The sequence below is a fragment of the Hyaloscypha bicolor genome, assembly GCF_002865645.1.
Source record: "Hyaloscypha bicolor E unplaced genomic scaffold K444scaffold_73, whole genome shotgun sequence".
Classification (NCBI taxonomy): Eukaryota; Fungi; Ascomycota; class Leotiomycetes; order Helotiales; family Hyaloscyphaceae; genus Hyaloscypha; species Hyaloscypha bicolor.
In genome coordinates, this window is record NW_020194575.1 from 738,101 (window position 1) to 761,218 (window position 23,118).

The following is a 23,118-nucleotide window of genomic DNA, read 5'->3' on the forward strand; positions in this document are numbered from 1 at the left end:
CAGCCCGTTCACGGCGCAAAACATATACCAACAATACCCTATCTCATATCTCAACCCTCCTCATCAACTCTCCAAACTCCTCAAAACCCCATAATAAATTCTACATAAGCTAATTTCCTTACCCAGACCGAGAAAATGAGCTCCAAATCCCTCTTCGACAGCGTGTAAATCCTCACCCATCCCCAATATCTTGATTCAGCTCAGCATTCGCTCACCAACATCCTCTCACAGCGTGAACCCACAAGGCCTCCTCGCGGCCGCCGTCGGTCCAGTCTTCCTAGCCGCCATCCCGGTAACGAACTACATCACAGCGCCCAACGGCACTATGCAAAAAGCCATCGAGACCCTCCTCTCTATCATCCCTAGTAGCGATTCCATTCCTAAAGACAGAGTCATTCCCGCTTTGTCTGCATTCTATATTTTCTGGACGTTTGCTGCAACGGGTGCTGCGTCTGCTGGCGGCTTAGGAGCATCGAGAAAGGAGGGGTTAGACAATAATCGTGAGAGCGCCCCGAAAACGAACCTCGGATAATGCTTCAAATCCAGGATTTGTGGCGATGATTTGTCGTCACGAAGGCTGATGTCGAAGAACTGCAGATCCTAGAAAGGACATCAACAACCTCACCGGCTTGCCGCTCCGCCTCCGAAGCGCACACTACAATCTCATGGAGATGTTCCCGTACGTTATCTGTCCTGATAACTCCAACATTCATTCCTCGGCCGCGAAACGGACCTTTCTAATCCGAACATTGAATACGCGGGGATTTGCCCTCGCAGCCGCGCTGGCGCAGGTTTCGGCTCCCACCGACCAGAACCTAATTATTGAAAAGTAATCGATTTATTAATGGAAAAATCGATTTATTAAAGGTTGACAGACTGCAGAATGACTAGATACAGAAGAGTGAGTTCTGGAAACAGAGGAAAAATGTCCAAAGTAAGGGATTTATTCCCATTACCCTTCGGCGATACCGGTAATGCCGAACCCGCTTTCTCCGATACATTATTAATTAGCTAATAAACCAAAGGTAATCAAAATGACGATATACTAGTAAGCTTGGTAAGCTTGGCGAGTAACGCATGACAAATGAGAGTGGAGAACCCTAAATTAGTGGTTGAACCTGGTACTGGAAGGACTGGTAAGCTAGCTATAATAGTATACCAATTTCAATACGCCTCCTCCTTATAGTCGAGGTTCGACGTTAGTAAGGCTAATAAGCCCCAATTTTAATCGTAGTAGTTCGAAAGCCGGTCTAGGGAGTGGTTTGGTGAGAATATCGGCCGTCATTTCCCCGGTAGGAATGTACTTGAGATCGATTTCCTTGGTATTAATATAATCCCTAATAAAATGGTATCTAATATCGATATGCTTGGTTTTTTGCGAAAAGCGGGTATTCGTAGCTAGATCCATAGCTCCCTGAGCGTCCGTTTTCACCTTAATAGATCCCATAGGAATCGATATTTCCTTAAATAGTTGCTTTAGCCATAAGGCTTCTTTAATTACCGGCGTTAAGGCGATATATTCAGCTATAATAGTGGCTATAGCAATAGTTTTTTGCTTGGTACTAGCCCAGCTAATGGAACCACCGAACATGGTAAAAACCATACCGGAGATTGATTTGCGATCCTGTAAATCGCCTCCGTAATCGGTATCTGAGTATCTAATAAGCCCTTTATTAGACGAAGCGTTATATAAAATGCCTATATCAGGTGACCCCTTAATATATCGCATTATACGCTTCTGTATAGTACCATGCGAGGCTTTAGGATACGAATTGGAATGTCCTAAGTAACCTATAGCAAAGCAGAAATCGGGACATAAGGCTAAAGAGGGCTATATAAGTGATCCAGTTCGACTTTAATATTCTGTAATATTAATATTGATTCTATTAGGTGCCGTAGGTTCGGCTATTGGAGTGGTAATAGGCATGCAACCTTTTATTTAATACCTTAGGAGCATATCTATAAGATATTAATTTTGGTATAAAAATACCGAACCGTCCCATAAACATACGATTTCCATACCCAGAAGCGTTTTGATTTCTCCCATATTAGTCATATTAAATTTCTAATATAATTGAGCTTTGATTCTATTAATATGGTCCATGTTTTTTCCAATAATAATTATATTGTCTATATAAATGGTAATTAGAATTGGAAGCTAATTAACCTCGTATTCCTGGTAGATATAGAGTACTGGATTACTAAATAATTACTAGAAACCAATGGAATGGAAAAAACGATTGATTACCTAATACCAAACCCTAGGGGCTTATTTCAGGCCATAGATACTCTTTTGTAATCGGTAAATAAGGTTCGTTCCTTTAATAAAACCAGGGGATTATTCTATATAGTACTTCTCTTCTAATTCCCTATATAGGAACGCTATTTGGATATTCATCTATTAGATATAAAGCCCATATTTAGCCGCTAGGGCTAATATGATTCGAATAGTAGATAGTCTGGCTATAGGAGTAAAGGTTTCAAAGTAATCTATACCATATTCTTATATATAGCCCTATACTACGAGCCTAGATTTATGGTATCTATTAGACTTGATTTTGAAGATCTAGCGGTATCCGATGATTTTTTAGTGTTTTCGTACTACTAGATCCCAGGTATAATTCCGTAAATGGGAGTCTAGCTCCTTTTTAATTAAAGGCCTCCAGAGATAAGTATCTGGGCTAGAGAGAGCTTCTTTAATTAATAATAGAATTTTGGAAGCTTCTGTATTCTGGTTAATAACTAGTAAAGTACGGTAATCTACTAATTCCCTAGTAATTCTAGTCGATTTCGGATGTCTAGGAAGTAGTTTACCCCTAAAACTAACCATTTCGGGCGCCTCCTAATTTGTAGAATCCTGTTCAGAAGCACCTATAGGTACTATAGGTTCTTGGTTATTCTCAAATAAGGGCTCAGGGGGCTCGCTTAGGTCAGAAACACCCCTAATTATATTATATAATGCGTTTCTAGCAGTATCCCCTTTAGTATTAGAATAATTTTCTCTATTGTTTTCTGATGGATTATTAAGCTATTAATTTCCAGTATTAATAATAATGGTATCTCTATAGTCTATATCGGGGTTATCTGAATTATTAGTAAAATCATTATTAGATTCTATAGTAGCTCCTACTAGTCTTCTATATAGCTGGGATACTAGATTTAGGAGTAAGACCCCTTTAATATATTCTTTAATAGTATAATAGTTAGAAATAACGAATATTTGCTTATATAGGTTCCAAATTTGATATCCAGAACTACTATAGCCAGTAAAAATGCCCCTAAAGGCCTTGGCCATATGCTTATGCCACGAAGCTATTTCCTTGGAAATATAAACGTATATTAAGGAACCGAATATATATAAATTGGAAACGTCTGGTTTAGTTCTATAGAATACTTTATAGGAAGTTATACCGATTTTGGGTAGGTAGTACTGATTATAGGCATAAATCCCATATATAGCTACTTCCTCCCAAAACTCGTATAGCAAACCTGATTATTCTAGCTCCATATACTCTAATTCGATAATTATATATATACTATATTCAGAAATACTATTCTATTCAGGTATATAGGTAGTAGTTAGTTCCAAGCGAATCCCCTTTGATTTATACTAGTCCTTGACTTGTCCTAATACAAATTCCGGAGTATTATCAAGATATAGGCGTTTGACTTTATTCCTAGTTTAGGTTTTAGAGAAGGTAATCTAATTTTATAGATTAGTAAAATAGCTCTTTCTGTCCGAATTATACGCTACCATATAATATTTGGATCTCTTATAAGTAGTAGATAGTATATAAGTGTTTTTACTAAGGGAGGCTACCCTTAATGGCCCCTATATATTAATTGTAATATATTCTCCTGGAAGCAGTTTTTTAGGGTATAAATCGCTTATACTAGCCCTAGTAATTTTGCTTATATTACAGGGATCGTAGTTAAACGGGTTTTGATTTTTGAATTAGAGTCTATTAACGTGGTTTACTAATTCCAGGATATACTTCGTATTCAGGTAGCCATATCTCTAGTACCAGGTTTCCAGGGAGGCTAGTACGTCCGATTTTAATGATTTTAGGGTATACCCTGAACCAAATTAGTCAAGCTAATATAACCCAGTAGATGGTTTATATATACCGGTTACTATAGTTGTTCCGTTATTAATAATATGGGCTTTCCTAGTAGAAAAATTAATGCTTTCTCTAGCTTGGGTAATTTTGGGAATCGATAATAATAATGTATTTCGGAATTAGGGGCTATATAGTATGTTATTTAGCTATACTTTTAGCTCAGGAGTAGTAGACAGAATAATGGTTTCCTTACCCTTAATAAGAATTATAGATTCGTTACCAAGAATAATAGGGAATAGTTCCATATCTTCGTAAGTAACGAAGGAGCTTTTACTTCCCGTAAAATAGTCCGTAATACCCGAATTAATATACCAGATATTCGTAAAATCATTATTAAGTAATTGGCTATTAAGCAGGGCACTAAATATTGATTTTCTAGTAGTTGATTTTTTGGTAGTATAGGCTTTTTTATAGATAGTTGGTAGAGCTAATGGCGCCTCCTGATTAGTGGAATTAGAGTTCTTTCTATTAGAATTAAAGTAATCCTGGGCTAATTTATACGTAATATAATCTTTAATATTGTATTCTTTAAATTTGTGGAATATATAATAGGCATTTGGATCTCTTCCATACTTCGGCTTATTATTTAATTAATTTTCATTACTCCCTTGGATAGCTAGTACCTTTGGAGTGGTATCCGGGTTAAAAGCGGGAGGTTTAGCCCTGAGCTTTTCCTCCTTGGTAGAAGCATCCGCTTTAAGTAATTCCAGCTTTAATTTATTAATGTTAGCTCTAATAGAATTCAGGAGGGACTTATATAAGTCATATTTCTTTGGGAGGTTACGAATCAGGTATCCGGATACAGAAACGTCCGAAATTAATCCATTTACCTCCTTGATTTCAGCTACTTTGCAACTAATATAGTTAATAAAGTCGTCTATTCCTATAGTAGTATTAAACGTAATAGTTTCCATTTATTAAAGGTATAGGGCTTTCTTTTGAGCTTTTAGCTATTTAGCTTTAGCTTGAATCTGGCTCCAAATTTGGTATACGAGCTTCATTTCCTTGAATTATTACCAGGTATTATGGGTAATAAGTAAACTTAGTACTGCTTTGGCGATTGTAACTTGACGAGTAATCGATTTATCGTCCTTTGGGCCTGCTTCTATAAGAGCAGGAGCTTAATCAGGATCGACAAATTGCCATAGATCTTCGACGATAAAGAGGTTCATAGCATCGTCTATCCAGGAGTAGATATTGTCGTCCGAGAGAGGCTCAATTTTCGTACCTTTATAGGTAACATGGGTTAATTTTTTGGAATCCGGCATATTGGATTTTGCAGAGAATTTCTGGCCGAAAATGGCTGTGTTTTTGGCGAATTCTGCTAACGCAAAGCCGAACTAATGGGTGGAATTCACTAAAATTAACGATTTTGATGATTTTGAAAATGGTTTTTTGGAATAGACAAGTGAGTACTAAGGTCACGTGAAGTTCGGATCACTTAGTAAAGCACTAGCCGGGCTCAGAACCTATTAAAAAGTAATCGATTTATTAATGGAAAAATCGATTTATTAAAGGTTAACAGACTGCAGAATGACTAGATACAGAAGAGTGAGTTCTGGAAACAGAGGAAAAATGTCCAAAGTAAGGGATTTATTCCCATTACCCTTCGGCAATACCGGTAATGCCGAACCCGCTTTCTCCGATACATTATCAATCAGCTAATAAACCAAAGGTAATCAAAATGACGATATACTAGTAAGCTTGGTAAGCTTGGCGAGTGACGCATGACAAATGAGAGTGGAGAACCCTAAATTAGTGGTTGAACCTGGTGCTGGAAGGACTGGTAAGCTAGCTATGGTAGCGTACCAATTTCAACACTAATCAACCTGCTTGGCCTCCATATTCTACTGAAGAGTTTCGTGTATTACCCCCTTATTGAAAAGTGATCGATATATTGGTGATAAATCGATATATTGGAGGTTAACAATTTGTAGAAATGACTAGATACAAGAGAGTGAAGAGTAAAAAAGGAGAGGAAAGTGTCTAAGGTACAGTTCTTATACCCACTAGTGGGTGGCGCTTTCCTCCGATATATTATAAATCAGCTAATAAACCAGATGACTATATATTAGTGAGCGTTCCATAAGCTTCCATAGTAAACCATTATAAATAGGGGTGGCGAAGCTAAATTAGTAGTTGAACCTGGTGCTGGAAGGACAGTAAAGCTAGCTCAAGCTAGCAAGTTCAACAACCCTGCCTACTTGTTGGATATTGCGCCGGTGAGATCGTTTGCGCACTTAGGAGCAACCGCTAGCGTTATCAATGTTGCTTGGCTACTGGCTCTTGGTGTGAAGTAGTTGGAAGAGAGAAGGTAGGGATGTGCGGGATTCCGGGCTTGGTTGTGCGTCAGTAGGAGGGCAGAGATGACGGATATTTGAATGTTTCTCTTTATGTTGAAGAGAAAGAGCCCTGAGATCGCCTGGTGCGCAGCGAGAATGCAGATATTTTCCGGCCTGAAATGGTGGATCGACGCAACTCCCTCATGATAGTAATAATATAATATTATAGAGCTATATTATATAAAAAGGTGGAACTCGCTTTTCTCCCAGTACCTCTATTTCCTTCCCGTCATTTCTTGCCCCTGCAGACACGCCAGCGTCCATCAAACCACCCGGGTCTCCGGAAGATGGCCCTTTTCCCACCTTGGGGATCGACTTGCCTTTTGGCCGCTGGCACGATGTTGAGATAGGTTGGGAAGATGAACGCCAAGGAAAATGCAGCAACCATCACACACCACGCGTACAAGTCCCGTTTCACCACAATCGCATCCATGATGACTGGGAATATCCCGCCCCCAGCGGTTGCGGCAGTGAGGAATGCCGAGCCCGTCTTTGTGTATGAGCCGAGGCCGCGGAGACATATAGCGATGGCTGTTGGCTGGACCGCCGACTAGTGAACGGTGTTAGCATCTTGGCTTCCTTATTTAGAGAGTATCATATGTGATAGTGTATACCTGGAAGAGAAACTGCAATACGATGATCGTTTGACCAGATTGGCCGATCAGATTCATTGCCAAAGCCGCCGTGACTATACATCCCACCAAATAGAACAGAAGGACTTTCCTTGGCTTGATTACCAAAAAAAGGAATGCTGCGAGGAAGCGGCCGGCTGCAAAACACCCTCGACTGATGTTTCGAGTTATCGGTGTTGCTGAATGCGGAGGCGGCCTGTAAAGTAAGTGATGGGTCAGGAGGACAGTGATTGGCTTTTGATGGTTGGGATACAATTATGGAAAGCTCTCAAAAGACTCTTGAAACCTCCCTAAGGCATTGCGGCTGCTTGCACCTCCAACTATAAACTTAGGACATCTAAAACCCTATTCTTTCCTTCACATCTGACTATGAGAGATCCTTGAGATCAAAAATCCCACCGAAAAAATATGGAACCATGAAGCAAAACATACACAAGAAGATATTGAGGATTGCAAGAACAAAACTTACGGATAACGAAATGTCATGAGCGTAACAGACTCCTGACCACCTACAAAGCAAACCAGCGAGACAACGCCGACTGCTAAGGTGATATATGTGACCCTAACACTTCTTATCCTTTCAGTGCTGTCGAATGGCAGACGTAATGCCGAATTATGGAGATCTTCGTCGCTGTTTCTGATCAGCTTCTGTGAAGGGGTTCAAATTGCCGAAACGTACGTAGCTGTAGGAAGAGATGAATAGTAGACACCAAGAACCGAAAGGCAGCAAAGAAGTGCGATTCCAAGGTAAGCCCACTGAGCGGGGACCAACGGGTTGTGGGTCATCTGCTGAGAAAGAAGCCTGTGCGAGAAAATGGGTGGAATGGCGCGGCCAACTGCCTCGAAACCACGCGTGATGTTCAAGCGAATCTCTGCGTACTTTGCTGGTCCACAGAGTGTTACAAAGGGGTTCAAGGCGATTTCAATCGTCGCCATGCCAAGGCCAACAATGAAATTGGACACAATGAAGGCCGGGAATGAGGCCAGAACCGCGCATGGCCAGAAGGTTAAAATGCCGCACGTATAAATGAAGAGTCCGGAGATGAAGGATGCTTTGAACCCGCCTTTCTTCAAAATTATAGGGCTAAAGGTAAGTGGTCCGATCAAGTAGCCCCTGTAGGAGGTTAGGCACTTTGTACGGCGTTTAAGAGCAGAGGTTACTCATGTACCAATAATATGAAGAATGCAAGACCTGGATCCTCGCAACGGACAGTTCTACCTGCTGGAGAAAATGGCAATTCAAGGTATAGAGGAGCCCGTATGCCGTGCCCAAGACGATGGATAGGAGGGTTACCGGGATCAAGGTAAGAACCGATTTGAGATTGCTCAAATCAAGCAGGCTTTGGGGAGTTTCAAGATTAATAAATCCAAAAACGATATCGTTTTTGGAATTTGTTGCGTCTGTAATGCTCGCTGCTCGTAAATCTCTAGGAGCATTTGCTATATCTGGCGTAGTAATGAAGTCTACACTCGGTTTGTTAACATAATTCCCGACGATGGAGGGTAACAATAGCGATGGGCCAGATTAGCAACTTACCTGTTGTCATATCTTCAAGGTGAGCTCTCCCTGAAGAGGGCAATTGAGTTGATATACTGGTTTTCTCAGTCAAATCGGCTTTGCCAAGAAGCAACTGTGGCGATAAGTGTGAAATAAGTGGTTTTAGGGTTGGAATGCAAGCGCAAATGATGCCAACATTGACTTCAATAGCAGACCACATGAACGATAGTGAGGAGTACCCTATAAAATCTTAGTAGTCATTTTAGAATTGCGGAAAGAAATTCAATGAACACACAAGCAAAATTCACATATGGTGTAGAACTTGAGACAGCTCCGTTTTGGATCGATTGGTGCCAACTGACTGTTCCTTGCACCGCCTGCTGAAGACAGGCTATTCTAAAAATATCGACAATAATAACAAAGACACCGAGCCCTAGTTGGTTAGTTTAATAGCATCCTGTGGCTCATGTGCAGCTCTGATAAGACTAACCAAAAACGCCAACTAAAATGATCTTCTGCCTTCGCGGTAGTCGTAATCCTGTCAATATAGGTATTGGGAGAGAGAAAATCGCAAGATCAGTGATTATATTGAACGGGGCTGCGGAAAAGTAGAGCCTCAGAATATCCGCGCACTTTGTTGGCTGCAAGGGATACTCCAACACAAAATGAAGGGGTCTGCATTGCACAATGTTGAGGACTGTCAAAATAAAACCACCAACGTTTACTACTATCAGAGTGGCTATCGTGACTTGTCGGAACACTCGTGGGGTTGTCTTTGAAAGGCTTATGTAAAAGCTGAGTATGGATGATTTTACCGCCATCAGGGTTGGGTTCTGCATAACAGTTAGCAAGAATATTATTAGCCTGGATTCGATCATTTCCCACATAGAGCACCGTAAACGCATATTGAGATCGTGCAAGCGACTCGTGCAATTCCGGAGATATGTCCGCGTCGCGGCTCCCAAGACCATGATACGTGGCAAAGCATATTGAAAATGAGAGTCCAAATGCCAAAACCTAATGTTCTTTTAGCAGAATTCCATTTTGGGATTAGATAAGAGGTGGGTACCCAGGCTAATACAATAAAGAAATCGTCCCAAGCAGGACTTCGAAGTATGGCAATCCGTGCGACCAGGCGTGGCAAGACAAACAAGAATGACGTTACCACCGAGAGAATCGCCACTACGAAGACTAGATGAGACCGTGAACCTTGAGACATGGTAGCTTGGCTTGGAATAGTTGTGGATTTAAAGTTCGTACAAAAGCGGGGCTAGGAATATATATATATCTCATAGTGCGCAAAGTTGGTCCACACTCTGCATCGGCCCCTTCAGCTACAGCGTTCTTTTTTAACACGGTGATTGAAGGCGGCGATTGAACACGGTAATTAAACACAACCGCCAACCTCTTCCCGGGACAACTTTGGGTCTGAGAAATCCGGTGCCTGACCCGATGTCCCGTCTCTGGTCTCTCGTATACGGTGAGTCAAGGAGATCGGCGGTGGAAAAAGAATGTTTCAGCCGTGGCAACCTCAATGATTGTGGGATTGGTTGTGGCGTCTTTAGCGCACACCCTCCACAAAACGAGGCTTTTCTCTTCCTGTTTTTGTAATACCAAACGATGCTTCTTTGTCATCAAATTAGTGGAGGTCGTTCGTTGAATGGCATCAATTCTTATAATTGTTATTGCAATAATAAATAAATGAATTCGTACTATGATTTGGTACAAATCAGTTGACGCAAAAAAAACCCCTATTTTGATCCTTTTCCTTTATAACTATATCCTTGAGCAGACAGCGCACGGCTAGAGATGAGGGATGTTTTCGGGCGTGGAATACGGCGGTAAGGTATGCTCCCACGACTGCTTATGCAAGCCGGGGAAGAAAAACCGGTCGGTTGAAGTACGAATTCGTAGAGGTGGGATCGCGACTCGTACGCGTCAATGAGGCGTCCCTCGTCTTGCCCACAACCTTGCTTGGGATTCAAGCCACTGAACGGGAATTGCCTATGCGGAGACATCCCCGATTTCCGATATCTGACTACACCGCCATCTTCATTCCCCGGAAAACTTCCCAGCACCCCTACCACCCAGAGACCCGGGGCCGGCGCCCCTTCGCGCCTACCTTAGGACAGTGCTTCGATCAAAGTAGCCTTCTAAAAGACGTATCCTGGAACCTTGATTCGACAATTGTAAGGAAACCCGCCCGAGCATCTGCGGCTATGTGCCACCGAGAGAAGTCTTCGGAAATCCGTCTTCTGTGCTGGCCGTCAAGCTCCAAGAGGCCCATCCTGAGTCATCCGCCATCCTCGAACACCTATAGATCAGAAATAATTCCGCAGTATCGAACAGGCACCCGCCACGGCGCGATTTCGCCCTCCCTGACAATGGTTTCTCAATACGTCCAGACGGACAAGTGGTTCCATATTTCCCACAATGCCGAACAGACGGAGACTCCCCTGCTGCCGTCCAGCCGACCTCTTTCGCCTAATAATGGAGAATCTGAACATTGAAGAGAATTCTAAGACTCTGCACAATGCACCTCGATTTAGTCCGGAAACCCTCGCCGCTAAAATTGATGATACGGCAAAGGAATCTAATTTCGGCGAATTTGTATCCTGGAAAATAGCCAAGAAGATGCCTTACTCAGACGCTGTGATCAAAGAAGCCTTCCGAATGCACCCCGCCGTTGTCCAGCTCCTTAAACAGCATGTCCCGAAAAGGGGTGCCAGGTTTGATAGCTATTTACCTCCAGCGGAAGGCAATCTTACTGATATAATCTCAGTTGAATCTAGGCCTCTCCAAAGTCTACTTCCGTCTTTAGACCTGAGCAATCGCTGCTCTAACCTACGCCGAGCCCTGAGCCCTGAGCACGCTAGTAACACAGCTAGATCACGCTCAGGGAGGGGGATCTTCTTCCGGCTCTCTCTCTCGCCGGTTACAGTTTCTATATTCCTTATAGATAGAATTTTACAGATCCTACTGCCTGTAATAGAGCCACCTCTTTAAGCCTATTAAGGTATCGTGACGGTAGCCATTCTGGCTCCCCTGTTACAATTATTAAGGATCCTTGCAGGAGCCAATTTGGGCCTCCATTTTAGCCGAAAATTCATGAATCGAAGGCGGCCTCACTTAAATACCTGTAGACTCAGGATTAATTTTCCCTGTTGCTGATTCCATTTTAGTCTGCGGACGTGAGCAACTGCTGCTTTAACCTGAGCTGAGGGTGAGCATGCTGGAGCCGAGCCTGAGCGGCCTGAGCCAAGCCTAAGCAGAGCCTAAGCACGCCCTAAGTCAGCCTACGCACCACAATGTGGAACCCAATTTGGCCTCCTGTGTGCCCCGGCTACAGCTTCCTTACCGAATTTGGTCCAGGAATCCGTTTCTGCTCCCTTACGGGGGCTCTGCCAGAGCAATAAAGTTGCAATAATGGCACGGGAAGAGTAAACCCGTAATTTGACGTTGTTGGTTGAGAGTTGATATCATTGCTCTTCCCTTAGCGTCCTTCCGGCTTCTGGCCATAAACAACAAAGCCGGAGTGCAAGTTAGCAGTATCCTCTAGGAAGTAAAAGTGATTCGCTCACAATGGCCAATACCAATGATAGGAGCGATTATTCAGCTCTTCCCGGACCTCTTCCAGCAGCTTCTCGATCTTGATCAAGTCCCATCCTAAAGCCCTAGTGAATATGGCGAGAGAGAAGGCCTCCAAGCCGTCATGGATAACTTGCGACTGGAACGCGCCTATCTTCTTCAACCCTGGGTCTTTTGGCCATAGGCCAATTGGAAGTGGCCACTCTTTTATTGTCACATTGACAAAACCAGCTTCTTGGAAGAGCACTTCAAGATCGCCGGGAGATATTTGCAGGCTAATTTTGCTGGTAGCAGCTCCCTCGAGGAGTTGGCCGTGCCAAATGCGGATGGCGCTCATTTGGGGTAGGCTGTAATCATGGGACATAGCAGCAATGTTGATATCCTTGAGTTCAACCCATCCACCTGGGGTGAGGTGCCTAATTTGTGATTTATTAGCAGGGAATCTCCCTCGGATACATTTTTAGAGCAGGGGTCATACGAGTAACTTTCCACAAGAAAGGATTTCCAGTCTCTGGCAGAGAAAGCATTCCCAAGAGAGCAATGAATCAAGTCAAACTTGGTAGAATAGCCTAGCCATTCAAGAGAGAAGTCGTCGACGACGTACTGTTTTCCATCAGCAAAATCTGAGAGCAAGAAATCAACATCTTCCTACCTTTGTATTTGGAGGGACACTACTACTATCAGTTCTCCGTTAAATAGTCGCAAAATTTGTTTATACTTACAAGGTAGGCTGGATCGGACTCAAATCTGTGCCCATAACTACTTCCGCACTTAATAGATGAATTAAAACACAGGATAAGCCGACCCACCATGTGCTTTTGGGTATGTATCCCCTGTCAAACATCAGTTGTCTGTAGAATTTTATGCCATGCTAAATCACATACCAACTTCGATTGACCAGATGCCTGGCAGACATTGTGAGCAAACTGACAACATGGTAATGAGTACTTACCTGTCCCCGTTCCATGATCCAGTATATTTTTTGGCTCACGCACTGGGGCGAGAAAAAGTTTGTCGTTTAAGACTAGCTTGAATATTACATGGTGCTGCATGTCCATTCTATTTCGAGTCAGAGAAAATCTTCGGGTTTTAACCGCATAAAATATGTATACCTGTCTTGTTCTTTCTGAAAATATCATTGCCATCATCAATTGTCGGACTCTCAGGGTAAACTCATATGCGTGACTTACTTCATCGTTCGGAAGCCAATATTCTATACAAGATTAGTGGGCTTTCATCCTTCGATGAAGTATTCTCTTGCTTACTGCCGTTCTGATACTGTTCACCAATATTGTCAGCAGTTGATTGAAAGTCAAAAAAAATTGTGCTTATTTACTTACTGCGTGATATCGTCGACCGTTCTCATATACGTAGTTGATGATGCTGGATGTTAAAGATTGGTTAGATGAGCCGAGAACAGACGCGCCCAAGTCAGAAACGAGTTCCTCGACACTGGGACTGGGACTGTCGTTCTCCCTACGCCAAGCGCTTTCACTTTCCACTACCGTCGTGTTCGGATGGACAAGTGAGTTTTTCGGAGACTCTGCTGCTTTTGGAGTATCTTGTCCTTCGGAGGTTGAAGTGGTGCCTTCTAAAATAAGTTTGTCATTCTTCCCTAGAATATAGTCAAGCTGCCCTCGAGAAGCTTTTGTCAGAATATCGTCAGACCTTGAGGAACTTTCAACTTGCTCCAGGAAAGCATCGCAGGCTTCCCAAATGTCGTCATGCTCGATCAAGGAAGGAAACCAGTCGAGTGGTAATTCTTTGTCTGTTGAGCCACCTGGAATTTCCGTGCTGGAGCTCAAGGGGTCTAGGCGCCGTGCAAGCACTGAACGGGCCGGCACCTCGTAATTTAGAGATACCAGCCCCTCCGCATCACAAGGAAGAATGTCAGGGTCTTTGCAAGCCGCACGGTCATCCTCACTGGTCAGGGATGTCTCCGTTTCATTCCGTGGTCCTCTCTCGAAAATCGTTTTCTTGAAACGCTTTCTTCTCGAAACGATACGTACCCTTTTAAAGTCGCAAATAGCATTTCCTAGAGAGCCATAATCTCCCCAACGTCTCTTCCTGCTCGACCTTGGTTGATCCGCTAGCTCGTTTCTGTTACCCTTCTCGGAAGAGTCGGGGCTATTTCCTGTCCCCTTTCGGGTTGGACTTGAGCTATTTGCTCGCGGAGACTTTAGCACGGGATCTTTCTCAACAGAGGTGAGGCTATCTTTATGTTGGTCGCCATCCAATAGCTCAATGACTCTGTCAAACCACACGCCACAATTCATGCTGGAAGATTTTGCTCTTAGTCAAGAACAATGCCTCAAGAAGAACGATACTTACCATCTACTACCACGTTCGGACCAGTCAGCGCAAATTTCTCGACATCCGGGGCAACAAGCTTGAAGAACATCTTCAGTCTCGTTGAAAACGATACTCATGTCTACTCTCTGGCCGGGTAAGAACGCGCCTTCCCATGGCCTGGACCGCACAATATCCCTCCTTGACTTGTGCTCCTGCAGCACAAAGTCCTTACTCAACACTTTTTCATGACCTTGTACATTTTGAAATCTCTTCTCAAGGACACTATCGAAAGCATCCCATGATGCGATGAACTGAAGATGGACAGGCGTAATTCTTCCAATTGCATCTTCAAGGATGAATGGTTCTTGGATGAGGCTGCGCTCTGAATGATTCGGTAGACTTGCGCGGATCTCAGCAACAATCCGAAATGTGACGACGTTCATGGCGAAGATCTTTCCCATGATACTTCTGAACTCCGGACCTAGTTCAGACTTTAGTATGCTACTCATGCCATCGGCAGCGGTTTTTATAAGGCTCGTGTTTTCATCGAGCCGGTCCCGGATGTCAGCGAGGAGACCCTCATGTGTCTCGAGTGTCTTTTGATCCTTTTCATCCTTAGCAATTCGCTGCTCCCGAAGTTGTTCGTCATTACGACGAGTAATATTCCTGTCTATGTCAGTTTAATTGTCGAAGTATTACGTTGTTGCATACTCACACACTTGCGGTGACAAGCAGCATATTCAGTGAGGAGCTATGGGCGTTAACTTCGGCTCGAAACCTTTCCAGATCATCGCTATGGGCTATTCGCCACCTGATCTTCATTGAAATGTCTTGAATCTTCTTCCCTGTACCAGCACTTCCAAGACTGTCGTCATATTTCTTGATATTTTCTTGGAAAATCTCAATGCACCGGCGGCAGGAATCCGCGACGTTTTTTGCGGTGACACACAGTGCGTTCAGCTCGGCGGTTTGTTCGTACATCTTCGTCAACAGCTCAATTTCTAGGAGAACTCGATCAAGCACCCACAATTCTCGAATGAGTGCCTGATATTCTGACGCAGAGCCTCGGCAGTCATCCAACGCTTTCACGAGGTCCTTGACAATAAGGCTGATGGAAATAATGTCACCAACTGATCCTAATGTAATCGGCATACTCGACGTTGAAGCATTCAGCTGTTGTGTGTTTGATACCGGAGAAGGAGAAAGGCTGAGGATTCTCCCACGGGTGCGCGCACGATGCGTTGTCGTTGCAAAATTTGGGGGCGCCTCACGATCAGCCTCGATGCTGGGCTTGCATTCCTCTTCGCTAATCGCTCGAATAGAAACGCCCCCAGACAGCACCCGTTCGTGCATTCCCTTGAACCAATCACAGTTCCCATGGGAATTTCGCAAACTTCTGGAACCACAGAAGTAGTATATCTTGCTCAGGATGATCCGGCCTGCTCAGGTTAACGCTCAGGGTGCTCAGGGTGCTCGGGCGAGTTGACTGAGCCGAAGGTGAGCTGAGGGTGATTAGCGCCTGAGCAAGAGCAGCAAGCTTACTAACCCCGTACAGCAGTCAAGAAAGAGAAAATTGGTTCATGATACCTGCAGATTCGTAACCAGGTGACTTGGCTCGAAGAAGTCGCTGGTCTAAGTGAGAAAGAATGGGGGGCCCTGCACGCTAGCATTCAATCTTATTTATCCACTGCGCCAAGGGCTTGGCGCGGCTCGAAGTCGAAGGTCGTGAATTTCGTCCACTGTCGTTACCTGTCAACCTCAACTGTCAACATCGAAAAATCAGCAAGCACCTGAAAATGCCTGATCTCGACGAAATTAGCTACTCTCGCGAGGCGACAATCGGCGCCTTCCGCGACTATTACCGCTTCCTTGTCGACCTGTACATGGAGGATTCCGACATCATCGAGCCGCCAAAGGGAGGATGGCCCACCGTTTCACCGGAATTTGGACAACTATTTGGGAAGTCGGACGAGGTGATTGCATTACTCCGCAGTCTGCCTTACATTCGTCAAAACTCGCCCAACGGCCAATGGTCTCCTCCTCACGGCAGTGCCAACTGTTATTGGGCGGACTGGCAATCGCTGGCCGATCTCGGGGGAGTCGAGGCTGGAGTAGACATGAGTGGCCTCGGAGAAACTCTCAAGGTCATGACTGAAGGTGCTCTCGATGATGTGCTGGCCCACGTTGTCGGCCTCACCTACGGCGACAGGGAGAACAAGACCTTCCTCCTCGACACGGAGTTCGGCGTCGTTCACGTATGTGATGTCCCTCTTACGCTACATTCCGTTCCTCATTCGCCCTTGCGCCCCCATTTCCCCCTAAATTATCCCTTAGAATTTACTGACTCCCTGCTTAATTAGTGGCCAGAGTCTGATGGGGGCGGTGACCATCGGCACAACTTAGACGACGATCCTTCTTTCATCGAGCCAGTCGACCCCTGGGTTGTGGATGAGCATATGCCTGAGAACGAGATTGAGTGGCGGCACGAGTCCCCGGCTTGGGCAACCACAGACTTCTTTGAGCTTCTGAAGAAGCAGTTCCGAGAGCTCAAGTGGATCCCCATAAATGCTCGAGAGGTCATTGCATTTGACACCACTTCTGCGCTATCCGAAGACGGGATGATCCCCATGCTCCAGGGGATCTTTCGAGAGCATGGCTGGCCATCTGAGCAGGGTGTTACTTATCGCAAACGGGAGTGTTTGGAGGCTGTGAAGGCGGCATTGGAGGAACATTATTCTACTTTTCATAAGTTTGGTTGATCGACATCGCCCCTTCCTTCCATGAGTATAGATGGTGTCTGTAGCAAAACATTTCGCAGATACTACCTGGTGTACGAAGGTTGCATGCGAAAGTATTGTAAAGCGCACCAAAAGTGAGGACCCTCGCAACTCCACTTACAGGGGCTATAGCCAATCAATCCTCACGCTGCCTTACGATTTTATATGGTGAACCAAAGTGGTAGAAGTATTGTAAAATCTTCAATTCTAATACTTTGTATGCATTCCATTGGCATTAATAACCGCCTGGCACCTCTCTCTCATAGATCGTAATAGCTTCAAAAGAAAGGAATCAGGAACTGCTTCCCAAGCCTCAGAAATAGCCTTACGCAATTGATCATAAGACATAGAATCGTACGGATAATGCTGCCAAATCCAGTCTTTCATCCAGTTCCACTCGTTCTCAATTGGATTTAGATCTGGTGAAAACGGAGGCCAGTTAATTCTCTGGATCCCACGATCAATAAGATCCTCAATTGTTTCCTTCTTAGTACGGAGATCGCGGCATAAAGTATCGGGAATACAGGGCATTTGTGCTGAAAGTCCACTATAGTGCTCATTTCTGGCACACTCAACCGCCATAAGCCTCTATATTTCTAGGCTATTACCCTGAAAATGCCCTATAAGCGGTCAACAAGGGGGTGTGTCCCGGGACTAAATAGGGGATCTCGCACGGCTCACCTTATATAATATTATATACCTTTATATGTAAATTTATTAGTAATCTATATTATTTAAATAAAATCGGTTCTAGTACTCCCCTGCTTTATATAGATTAATATTATAAAAAACACATCTATTATAAGACCTTCTAGCCCTGGCCTTTTTATTTACTACTTTCCCTAGAATCTTCTAATACCTTAATTTATATAAATATTATATATAAGTATCCTTAAAGCACTTTTCCTAATAATATAAATTAGGTAAATTAGAATTAAATACTCTCTTATTCCCTAATTCTATTTATAAGCTCCTTAGCTTTATTTTTATAAAATACCCTAAAAGCTTATAATAAAGCTCGGTTCTAAATTATAAATATATAATTAATATAGCCTATATTTATTTATATGGGCTACCTTAATTAACTAGTAAAATAAGGGCTACTAATTTCTTAAAATAGGTTTATAACTCTTATATATTTCCCTAAATTAATTTATAAGATTTATTTCTTTTATATATTAATTATAATTATTAATAAAGCTAGAAATCTAAAGCTTTTTCATTAGTATTATACTAAAAACCTCTTATATAATTTACCTATTTAAAACTATTTTTACAGAATGCCTTTATTTCTTTATCTAAAAGTTATTTATTTTATTTATAATATAAATATTATTTAAGACTAAAATAATACTATTATTTTACTAAGATAAATAAGGTATTTTATTTTACTTTTATAAGAAACCGATTTTTATTTACTAATAATTCTAGTAAAAATAGCTTATATAGGAAAATAGTATTTACTATATTAAATTAATAGGCTTATAGCTCTAAGAATAAGAATATAAAAATAAAGTAATTATTAAGGTATATTATAAGGAAGTAATATAGGAGAGAAAGTACTAGATTTTATATAAGAGAACTAGTATTTATAAGAATTAGATAAAGAATTATTTTTTAGAACTCTTTCTCTTATAAACTCTAAATCCAATTATATATATATATTTATAATTCGTAAATTTATAGATCTTATATTCTTATTTAATTAGTTTCTTAGATATTTTATATATATATAAGAATCTAAAATAATTAATAGAATAAAAGAAAAAAAAAGATTTATTAAAAGATTTATTAAAATATTATATTATAAGATTATTAATACTAATATTTAATGAAAAAAAAGTAAGGAATCTAAGCTTAAATTACTAAATCTTATTATTTAGTAAATAATATCTATTTTATTTATTATTTTTAAAATATAAAATATAATAATACTATTTAATTTACTTAAAATAGTAAAGTAATATATAGTTTATAATTAAATATAAAGAATCTTTATTAAAGTCTAAATTCTAGTATATTTTAACTTAAAGCTTATTATAGACTTTTATATATATAATAGCCCTAAAAATATATATATAATTTCTCTATAAATAAATCTATTTATTCTTATATCCTTTTCTTTATTCTATATATTCTCTATATATTTATATATTAATTAGTATTTATAATAATTATTTAGAAGAGCTTGCGGGTAAAGAATAAGCTAGAATAATTAAATAGATATGGCTTTTATAGAAAATCAGGAAGTAAAATTATTCTTGGAAACTATTTAGGTTCGGGTAAGAAGGGCTTATAGGAAACGTCTGGAATTAGTTCAAGTTTATAGAATATATTTGCAAGTAATTAGATATTTTTTAGCCCTTTGGGCTCTAGTAATAGACTGAAAGAATAGTCTATTACTAGCTAGCTGCATGAGTAAATACGTACTAGAGAGGCACTATTAGATGCGATTTTATCTATACGATATAGATTACTAATAAATTTGTATATAAAGGTATATAATATTATACGAGATAAGCCGTACGGGACCTCCTATTTAGTCCCGGGACACACCCCTACTAGTACGGACCATGTCTCACCGGACGAAGGGATAGTTGCTCTGCCAGTAGTGCTAACACCCCTGAAGATCTTCCACAACCTTGCGAATGTCTCACAGCGTGCTTTCGGGGCGTATAGCCTAGAGTTACAGGGTTTTATAGCGGGCTCAGCCCCTACTATTGTACGCTATAGTGGGTTTAGAGTCCCAACGCGCTGTATTCCCGATACTTTATGCCGTGATCTCCGTATGGCCTGGAGCTCCACCCTGCATGAATATATGGCCTGGGTGTAACCGCATCCAACCGTGGATTACAGGAGCTGTATGTGCCTTGTAAAAGTCTCCATTGATAGGTCCCCAATCCTTTTCCCAAAAGATCCCAGGGCCTTTGCCAGCTTTGCCAGAAAAACAACCCCAAAACATCCACCTCTTCTTTTTCCTTTCTCGTTCCACAATACAGGTTGGATCTAAGGCTTTCGACTCTTTCCTTGTTACCCAGTTTTTCCTGTGCCTTCCTGGGTAACTCACGTTTCGTCAGGCCAGAGAATAGCGTCTCATTGTTCGTCAGTCCAGTTGACGTGTTCTAAAGCAAACTCAAGGCGTAACTGTCGATTCTTTTCGGAGATCGGTGGCTTCCGTAAAGCAACGTATCTCTTATATCCTACACGCCGTAGAGCTGACCGGGCTGCAGTTACTCCAATCTCTTCAAAGCTGAGATCAATAGCAAGACTCTAGAGCGGTAACCGTCGCGTAGTCTTCGATTGAGAGATATATTCAACTAATTTGACCGATCTGAGCAGTCGTAATAACAGGAGGCCTTCCAGATCGTTTGCGCGGGGTAGCTTGGGACATACAGGCGTAATAGATCTGTCGATATGTGACCATTTGTCCCTTATTCTTAAAGAATTTGACAATATCAGTATATTTCCAATTAATCGATTTCAGCGGACGAGCCCCGATGCTCTGGTCTCTTGTAAACTCTTTCACAGCTCCGGTTTGAACTGGAGGAGTTGATGGTCTTTCCATTTGGTTCAGGCAAGCAAAATCAATAGTAATACAGAGGATAGAAGCTGAGGTTATTCAAGAAAAAGTACAGACTGGTTTGAGAGAGCTAACAGCGGCGATATACATGGGGCCGGGCTCCACCCTAGCCCCTTTACACGACTTTCGCATGCAACCTTCGTAGTGGAGGGTTTTCCGGGAGCATTTTCTCGGGAGTATTTTTGGCCCCATGATTAATTCCCTATTACTTCATCTATGATCCTTGTGACGCTAAACACCCTTAATAAGCTGATAGTATAACTTAGAAGGAAAGCGGGTATTTTTCTTTCGGCCCCGGTGTGGAGTATCAAGGTAGGTTGTGGCCAAGGATATGTTACTGAAGATGCATGTACGTGAGAGGCACATGAAAGGCACTCTCGAGAAAGAGATTTTAGCATTGCATCTTGGCGGTTCGGCTGCTCGAGTCTCCTTCGTAATGATTGTATATATAAGGTCAAGATTCTTTACAATTTTGGACTTACAAGCTTGGCTTCTCCTACTGTCATTGGATTCACTTCTTCATCTGCTCTCGGAACCTCTATCCTGGTCAATATGCAATTACTTCTGAGCATAGTCACGATGCTTGGCGCCGCCAATATTGGCATCGCTGTTGCTGTCGTCCGAATAGACTGTAGTTTCGCATGGGCGGCAGAGAATGGAGATACGTGCCTGTCGAGTATGTATACACGCCTCCTTGCTCGTTCCAAGGACCCAGAGATTCATGGGACATATGACACTTGGCAAAACCCCCCGAGATCCTCCTAAATTCTTAGATCTGGCATATCGCTAAATTTGTTATAGTGGCAACATCCTGGGGTATTGCCCAAGCTCAGTTCATCAGCTACAACCCGGGAGTGGTCTGCTCCGCGCTCATCTCTGGCAGGGGGTACTGCGTTGAGTGGACAGGCGTTGCCCCCGTCACGACATCGTCTGCGAAGCCAATCACCACCTCGGGTACCACGACAAAATCAACGACTTCTTCGGTGATTTCCTCAACAACGACATCAGCTGTACCCTCAGGCCCTTCGCCGACTCAAGGCGGGGTCGTCAGTGACTGTGAGTGATATCGTATCATCTATTTTTTTTTTTTTTTGGAAGATCGCTTACAACATGCAGGTAAAAAGTTCCATCTTGCCGCTTCTGGTGATACCACTGGAGGTGTAGTTTCAAAGTACGGGGGGTTCACGCTTACTCAGTTCTATGCGTGGAACCCGGCACTTAGCAATGGCAAGAATTCCTCTGCACACATGCTCATATCCTTATATCTTCCACTCACTCACATTCCCAACAGTTTGTTCTGGGCTCTGGTTAGGCTAGTAAGTTCCGAATCACTTATGAACAGTTTATCCGCAAGATTGCTCCTGAGAGACGTGGAATCAGCCTTTACTGGCTCCCCGATTTTGAAGTTATTACTGCGTAGAAGAATCCACTGGCCAACCGCCCACCCCAAAAAAATCGATTTTTAATCATACCTTTATTATAATTACAAATCCTATTACACGTTAATACTCCATAGTATTCTCGATATCCTGATAACTATATATTCATTTTTACCTCGTAATGCGGCTAGAATTGCCTGTAGGTAGAAAAGTCCACTTCCAATTACCCAACCCCCGCAACTGCTTACCCCTTTTCATTACAATAACGGCATAAAACCGAAAATTTGAGTAGATATTTGTAATCAGCGACCTTGATATAGTAATTCAGGAAGTTCTTAGAATTTTCCTAGTACTTTAAAAAGATCACAAAATTTTGGTATTCTACCTCTTGCAAGGCTCAAGTGAGGGATTTAATAGCGGGGCAAGAATAACAAAATCACTACCTTATAAGCGATTCTAGCCGCATTACTAGTTTAAAATAAATATATAGCTGTCAGGATATCGAGAATACTATAAAGTAATAATATGTAATAGGATTTGTAATTATAATGAAGGTATAATTAAAAATCGAATGTTTTAGGGTGGGCGGTTGGGGGGTATGGGCGGTTGGCCAGCGGATTCTTCTAGTAGTCACGGGAACCCCAACAATACAGCGCCCGCGACTACCACAACAACAGCTCCTTCTGGGCCTTCTCCAACTCAAGATAGAATTGTCGCAGACTGTAAGTTCTCTCTCTACCCAATCTTATGTAACCGAGCCTGGTTCGGAGCGGAGGTCGTATCACCAGAAGCGGTAGAGTGCCTAAAGCCTGACTCACTGACTTCAGCCACATGCCCACTAGAACTAGACGAGCAAAAGAGCGCTGCTTTGAGAATTAGGCAACCCTCGTCAACTTAGATGTCCAAATC

The 23,118-nt window shown here is 42.4% G+C and overlaps 5 protein-coding genes across 5 annotated transcripts; 2 read left to right on the plus strand and 3 right to left on the minus strand.

Annotated features, from left to right (window-relative positions):
• The first annotated feature begins 81 nt into the window (after nt 1-81).
• K444DRAFT_612979 (uncharacterized protein) lies at nt 82-551 on the plus strand. Its single transcript, XM_024880249.1, has one exon. It carries the CDS (start codon nt 326-328, stop codon nt 530-532), a length of 207 nt encoding a protein of 68 aa, XP_024736824.1. The 5' UTR covers nt 82-325; the 3' UTR covers nt 533-551.
• Nucleotides 552-6,321: 5,770 nt separating this feature from the next.
• Nucleotides 6,322-9,812, minus strand: K444DRAFT_652817 (uncharacterized protein; the record flags this gene model as incomplete). The annotated part of the gene is made up of 11 exons (XM_024885835.1): nt 6,322-6,599; nt 6,767-7,013; nt 7,078-7,291; nt 7,565-7,726; nt 7,775-8,209; nt 8,265-8,559; nt 8,633-8,833; nt 8,889-9,026; nt 9,084-9,426; nt 9,479-9,610; nt 9,663-9,812. 11 exons carry the CDS (start codon nt 9,810-9,812, stop codon nt 6,322-6,324), a joined length of 2,595 nt encoding a protein of 864 aa, XP_024736825.1.
• Nucleotides 9,813-11,801: 1,989 nt separating this feature from the next.
• Nucleotides 11,802-14,263, minus strand: K444DRAFT_402587 (S-adenosyl-L-methionine-dependent methyltransferase). The gene is made up of 15 exons (XM_024872538.1): nt 14,191-14,263; nt 13,850-14,078; nt 13,522-13,769; nt 13,447-13,459; nt 13,372-13,394; nt 13,294-13,307; nt 13,134-13,240; nt 13,066-13,086; nt 12,991-13,014; nt 12,904-12,940; nt 12,834-12,852; nt 12,660-12,784; nt 12,175-12,597; nt 11,952-12,123; nt 11,802-11,868 (listed from the first exon to the last, which is right to left on the minus strand). The coding sequence occupies exons 2-14, from the start codon at nt 13,905-13,907 to the stop codon at nt 12,087-12,089; spliced, it is 1,149 nt and encodes a 382-aa protein (XP_024736826.1). The 5' UTR covers nt 13,908-14,078; nt 14,191-14,263; the 3' UTR covers nt 11,802-11,868; nt 11,952-12,086.
• A 245-nt stretch (nt 14,264-14,508) lies between these two features.
• On the minus strand, nt 14,509-15,625 carry K444DRAFT_529121 (uncharacterized protein; the record flags this gene model as incomplete). Its single annotated transcript, XM_024874779.1, has 2 exons — nt 14,509-15,139; nt 15,189-15,625. The coding sequence occupies 2 exons, from the start codon at nt 15,623-15,625 to the stop codon at nt 14,509-14,511; spliced, it is 1,068 nt and encodes a 355-aa protein (XP_024736827.1).
• Nucleotides 15,626-16,269: 644 nt separating this feature from the next.
• On the plus strand, nt 16,270-17,232 carry K444DRAFT_629781 (uncharacterized protein; the record flags this gene model as incomplete). The annotated part of the gene is made up of 2 exons (XM_024883109.1): nt 16,270-16,728; nt 16,834-17,232. The coding sequence occupies 2 exons, from the start codon at nt 16,270-16,272 to the stop codon at nt 17,230-17,232; spliced, it is 858 nt and encodes a 285-aa protein (XP_024736828.1).
• Nucleotides 17,233-23,118: the final 5,886 nt, after the last annotated feature.